The sequence below is a fragment of the Beta vulgaris genome, chromosome 4, assembly GCF_026745355.1.
Source record: "Beta vulgaris subsp. vulgaris cultivar EL10 chromosome 4, EL10.2, whole genome shotgun sequence".
Taxonomy (NCBI): domain Eukaryota; kingdom Viridiplantae; phylum Streptophyta; class Magnoliopsida; order Caryophyllales; family Amaranthaceae; genus Beta; species Beta vulgaris.
In genome coordinates this window covers 49,543,909-49,550,695 of record NC_079205.1, presented here as the reverse complement: position 1 = coordinate 49,550,695, position 6,787 = coordinate 49,543,909, and the positions used below count along the sequence as shown (strand labels likewise).

Genomic DNA, 6,787 nt, shown 5'->3' with positions numbered 1-6,787 from the left:
GTTGTTTTAGTTTTGTCGTGATCTTCATATCATGGCATGAGTTTAAGAAATATATTTGGGATTGTTTGAAATTGATTAGGATTATTAGTTGGATAAAAAATCAAGGAACGAATAGAAATTGAAGATTGGGTATGAGAATTGAAGTTTGAGAAAGTGAAAGTTTTTTTGAGATTTTACCTTATAACATGAGTACTGATTTTGGGGAATCATGATTTTAGGAAATTGAGTTTTATTGATTGGAAATTATGGAGAATTTGAATTTGGGATTAGTGATTATTTGTCTCAGAAGTAATTGCTCTTTCGAGGTACTAGAGTTAAGTTAAGAAGTGGTGAAGTGATTTGATTGTCATTAAATTTATTTTGTGTGATGCACTCAATTTCAAATGAGGTAAAGTTTTATGTTATTAAATTTCGAGGACGAAATTATTTTAAGGGTGGTAGAGTGTAATAGCCTATATTTTAAGCAGGTTTAATAACGACTTTATAAATGAGATTTGATAAGTATAATAGCTTATATTTTCAGACACGTTTTAGTCAAAGTTAGCTATGTTCATATTAGTAAAGAAATTACTTTGAGAATTATTATTTATCGTCTAAAGTAAGTTCCAAGCACAAATAAGTTAGTATGGATTTTATAAAATAGAGATATTGAGTTAACGATTTTAAGCTTTGAAATAAAGAGAAACCCATTAATAATTACAATTTATTTCTCCTCACTCATGTCATCTACTCTAGATGCTAGAGCATCACTCTCTCTTTTTTTATGACTTCTCAATCAAGTGCCAAAGTGTATTTTTTTTTCCTATATAGATCAATTATTCTCTTCAAGATTTCAGTTCAATAACTCAAGTGGTTGAGAATTGGGAGAAACCCCAAAACCAAAATAAAACCCCAAACAATAATTTTCTCTCTCATCTGTTTTATTCCGACAATCTGTTGTCCCAATTATCTATAACATGAAATCCAATTTTGCTCTTTAATGCTGAATCAAAGTTGTAGATCACTTCAAGCTAATGAATTTGGGCACAAAAATCACTTGATTTGGAGTTCAGAGCTATGAGTTATGGTCTTTGTAAGTTTGTTGTTCCTATCTTCATTTCTCTCTCCTCTGTTTTTATTCCGACAATCTGTTTCGTCAATTATCTATAACATGCAATCCAATTTTGCTCTTTGTTTCTGAATCAAAGTTGTAGATCACTTCGAGCTAATGAATTTGAGCACAAAAATCGCTCAATTTGGAGTTCGGAGCTATGAGTTACGCCTTACACAAGTTCAGCACTACTGCTGTACTTTGTGTTGCGCTGCTGCCGTGATTGGCTTGCTTGCCTTGTTGCTGCCATTATTTTGGTATTCCTTTACATATGAAGGTATAAGCTAATTTTTCTTAATCCCTCATCTCCTTTATTCCAATTCAAGTGTGGTGCAATTGGATTTTATATTCTGATTTTAGAAATAAACTTGGTTCTCAATTTTGTTATTGATTAGCAAATATAATTATGATAAGAATTGTTAAACTTAAAAGATAATTTTATCTTTCTTATTGGATTGAAGCTTCTAATATGAAGTAAGCCTCTTAAGTAAGTTTATAAAAACTGATTTTATTAAATTATGTCGTTTGATAATACTCTTTGAAATCAGAATGATGTTAATTAGAGATGGAATTGATGTTGTGAGTTGGATTAGTAGAATGGGTTGTATATAAGAGTTGTGGTGGTTAGTTCATGGAAGAGCTTAGAAAGTATGAGTAATTCAATTTGTTTATCTAAATTTTGTGAGGATGGTTAATGATTGTTGTTATTGTTTTGAGGTCGTTGTTGGAGTATGTATATGGAGATAATTTATGAAGTTCAAGCTATAGTTGGTTATCCAGAATGTCGAATTATTGGGAATCGTGTAAAGGTACACACATGTCCTTCCACTTTTCAAATATATTATGAATATTTCGATTGATCATATAAACTATATAAGTTGATCTTGATATGTTTTCATAAGTTAAACTTATGTTGTATTAAAAATGTGATTTGTGTACTATATGGTTTCTAAAATACATGTTTATGAGTTTTAAGACAAAGGTAGAACTAAATCGCATGTTAAGTTCTATTGGCTATAAGTTATGTTGTTTTGAGACTCAATAGTATAAATTTGTTTGATGAACCATGTTTTGTGATATGAATAAGGCATGTACATTTGGTTCTAAATGAGAGTTTCACTATATTTTCAATAGTTATAAGTTTGATTCTATGAGTTCAGTGAGTTATATATTAGGGAATGGATAAGGTTATGAAGCTCAATTATGATTTCAGAAAAGAGTTCGTTTATATATGGTTATAATATGTATAAACTTTATAAGAACATAATACCTGTAAGTTGTTGAGAACCTCGGTATCACATCTTGGTAACATTAATTCTTGTTCAAGTTTCGTGTATGAATTTTTAAGAAATCAATTATGATGTTTGATTACCCATTTCGAAATACATGCATTAGAGGTTGGAAGATATGGGTTTGGAGTTGTGGTTGTAATTTCAGAGTACGCTATAACATGAGTTTTGGAGGACAATTATTGAGTACGGAAATATACATGTAGTAAACTATGAACTAGAATAGTATGAACTATTATTATAAGGAGAATAAGTTCAGATTAAAAAGGTTACATTATGTCATAGAAGGATAGCAACAAGGACTATTTGAGGAATTTGGGTTTTGTAATATTGGAAAGTTATGTCAAAGTAGTTGTGGGACAAATTAGTAGATCGAAGAATTATGTTTGAGAATGTTAGTTATTATTTGAAAAGTGGAGTTGGGTGATTGTGTAAGTTTTGGAGTGCCAACGTCAATTAATGGGTCAGTTGTCGATATAAAAATTATATGGTTCTTAAAGATCAGACGACTATAAAAGTATATATTGGAAGGTATATATATATATAGGGAATGAGAAACACTCAAAGTTGTAACATAGAGTTAAATAAATGAGTTTTGTAATAGTGATATCGATATAAAAGGGCTGGAGTGATGGTTTTGGGAAGTATCAGACACTAAATTTGAGTTATGTTGACTAAGTCGAGGGAAGGTGATAACTGAGTTTGGAAAACTTCTATTATGGGTATCAATGAGGAGTGCAAAAGAGCTTAGGAGTCTTATTTTCTAATTGGAGAAGTAAAAATAGGAAATGGGAAGGTGGAAAGAGTATAAAATGTTATGTATAAAAGTCAAGTTAGATATCTAATTATTTGGAAGTGAATTTTGGAAGTTCAACATTAATCTAAGGGTTAATAGAGTGGTTACAATAGCTTTGTGAGTCCAAGAGATGTTATAACCAAAATAAGTATTTGAGACGAAATATTAAATATTGAGGAGTAAGATTAGAAATGTGAAGGTCATATTAGAGAAATAAAGGATCAAGGTATGGGTGGTGGTTCAAAAGAATATGAAATAGAGAAGTGTAACTTATATATTTAAGTTATGAAAGGTCATATCTGGAATTGGATTAAGTAAGAAATTTAAAGGTATAACTTTCTAGTAAGATAAGTAAGATTATGTAAATGGATATTGGGAAAGAAAAATATAAATCTAGATAATAGAGAGCATGGTAATTAAAGTTATATAATGACAATACTAAGCGTATGGTGTTAAGGCTAATATGAGCTTTCAGTAAATACATGGGGACGTATGGTTGTGAATTATAAATTTAAGAAGGATGAGGACAACGAGTTGAGTATTGGAATGGAGTGAGATATTTTGACTTGCCATAGTAATTGTGGGTGATTTATGATAATGTAATAAGGTTATATTCTGGCAATGAAAGTTCATGTATTGGGAATAAGAAAACCTTTAAGGGGAAAATTCATATCATGAGAATTTTGGAATGATATAGTTTAGATGCTATAAGTTAAAGACGGAAGTCCAGGTACAAAGAGAAACTATTATGATGAAGGGAATTGCCAAATCATGTTAGAGGATACCTTATAGTCTACAAGTAAAATATTACAGGTTAATCGCACGAGCTTAGAATTGGGTCTCGATAATAGTTAATTATCTATGAGTCTTTGAGAAACATATTTTACATTTTGATTATGTTATAGGTTCGACTGCGGAGAGACATTTGATTTTGAATACGTTTTATGTATATTACTTCCTTGAAAGGAATATTTGAGGTAAGTGAGATTATTTGATATTCGAGTTTGTGTTATTATAAGATTATTGAGGTTCAGGTATTTTGGATATGTTAATTACATTTCAACTTTGTTTTGTTTTATATTAATTTACGGACGGAGGTTTAAGTGTTGATACACTTTGGAATTGAGTATGCGATACGAATTAAGAACAAGAGTATAATAAGTTTTGAAAGATATAAGTTTGTGTTATTGGGAAAATAAGCATTATGATTTAGCGATTGTTTTATGGGGAAAGTAAACAACATTTATGGAGCGAGATGCTCAATATGTGTTATGGAGCGGGTATTGTTCCTTTGAGTAGTCATGATCCAAAAGTTATTGAGGTTAAGTTTTGGAAATTCCTAATTCGAAGTACCGAGCAGGAAGTTATGTTTATTTTAAGTTCAGTATTTTTGCTGTAATTATTTTGACAAAAGTTCCAAATGTTCTTGTTAACTCAACCTTTTGGTAAAGTTTAAATGAGCACACTAAGTGCCTACGACTTTTACAAGCAGTAAAGAATTGATTATTTCCTTATATTTTACATGTAACTAATATGTGAAATTGTTGACGTAAAACAAAAGATTTCAAAAGAAGATCCAAGTCTTGCAATGATTAGCAACACCAAAGTAGTGGTGATTATTTTTCCTCTTCATGGATAAATATGTGTTCTTTGAAACACGTGTGGTATTGATAAATGTGCATTTAAACTATTTATGTAAATAAACTATGGATACAAGTGGGTAAAGGCCGATACCAAATAAGGTACGGTATGAACAACAACCCTTGGAGGATGGGTGATCTCCTTTCGAACCCTCGCTGGGTGGGTGAAGTCCACAGATAATAAAAATGGGACATGTCCTGGTTAAGGCTTGCAAGCATAAATATTTAAACGGTGGGGTGACGACCTCCATTAGCTTAGAGACAGTCGGCTCCTTGTGTAAGGAGCCCCTCTCTATTCGTGTTCGCTTTACCCAATGAAATTAAATGCTATCGACCCAAAGGGTTTTTGAATGATCTAAGTGGTGATCTTCATGATAAAAATTCTTACTTTAATACGATTGTCAAGGATAGTAATCCTGAAATTTTTAAACAAGTACCTTACTTGTGAAGCATACTGAATTCTAGCATGAATTGTATACGAATGGTCTTAAGCCACCAAAATGAGGTTTTGGGATGAGCTTATGTATTTCAACTGTTGTTGAACATTGTCCTTATGGCAAGGAACTTATTATTGTAGTATATGTATGAGTATCTTTATTGACTTTCTAGTTAAGGGTTGCTGGAGTCGTGATAGAAACATTTCTAACTATTTGATTTTAAGTATTTTTGAAGTCTGGGATTGTTCCACTTGTTGAGTAATAAACCGCACAACTATATTTTAAGCCACTAAAATGAATTTCTGGTTGGACAGTGTGTGTACTCAGTTTTTCTAATTTTGTTCTTCGAACCTGTCCTGGTGGGGGCAGGGTTCATTGTTAGTGATTTTGCAGGGTTGATGTCGAGGTCGTGGAATATGATTATTGATCAAGAAGAAGAGTTTTATGTTATGAAATGGTGGGCTGAGGTTAAAGTTAGATGTTTTGTTTCAAAGTATTCATAATGTGTTATTTGATTTTCAAGTTGTTATATTGTGGGCCCCTGACCCACAGATCCAGGATCGTTTTTATAGGTTTAGTTTCCGCTGTAAATAAATGCAAATTCGAGGTTTGTTAAGTGTTGATTGTGTTTTGTGTATCTTAATTGTGATTAGTTAGCAGCTCGGAAGTGCGGGCTATTACAGTTATATACAGTTAAATTGTAAAAATTATGAAGAAGAAATCTCACGATTTGATTATGAATCTTTTTCCTCCCATTATGGTTGCCAAAAAACTTGTTGGTGCAAAATCAGTTTTTTGACCTTGCAAAGAAGTCAATGCACATCCAATAGTTTGATATTGAATGCCAAGGGAGGCTTAGTCCCTAGGGGCTACAGATTTTAATTAGTTGAAACCTTGCTAACGTACTTTGGTGTAATTTAACTAATGATTAAACTACAACGCCTATTACATTTAGGTGAAATACAATAAATAGAGAGAGCAATAATTAATCTGCCAATTATAGCAAAACATTTCCATTTATACCACAAACTTTAAGAACAAATTTTATAACACATATGAGGATATACCAGGCTGACAACTAAAGAGAAAACACGAAGATTGTTACCTCCATGGTTTCTTACTTCAACTGGAGAATTACAGAACTTGGCGCTAAGACACATTCTAAATCCAATGAACTAAACTATAACCCTAGAAGGGGATTGACTAGGCTAAGGCTAGGCTACGCTAAGAAAAAGAGTAATTGCAAGTTGTTGCATGATGTGTTGATTGTCCATTGCTTGATGATCATTCTTCTATTTATACACCAACGTGATACGTAACTTCCATACCTTCTTGGAGGGAAAACATTTGAATTATTTTTTGTTAAAATCTCAGCCATATTCTGGCTCTGATTAATTGTAACTTTGCACGTTCTTCCTTATGTGGATTATCTCGTGCTTATTCTCTAATTGCTTGTGCCTTTTCGCTTCCTTGACTTTCATCTCCTGATGATCTTGATTGACTTTGACTTACATTGACTTTATCCCGTGGGATTT

General features: G+C 31.9%; 1 protein-coding gene across 1 annotated transcript; it reads left to right on the top strand.

Moving 5' to 3' along the window:
* Positions 1-860: 860 nt before the first annotated feature.
* Positions 861-5,868, top strand: LOC125497015 (uncharacterized). Its single transcript, XM_048643252.2, has 4 exons — positions 861-1,072; positions 1,188-1,367; positions 1,808-1,899; positions 5,622-5,868. Exons 1-4 carry the CDS (start codon positions 1,057-1,059, stop codon positions 5,649-5,651), a joined length of 318 nt encoding a protein of 105 aa, XP_048499209.1. The 5' UTR covers positions 861-1,056; the 3' UTR covers positions 5,652-5,868.
* The last annotated feature ends 919 nt before the right edge of the window (positions 5,869-6,787 follow it).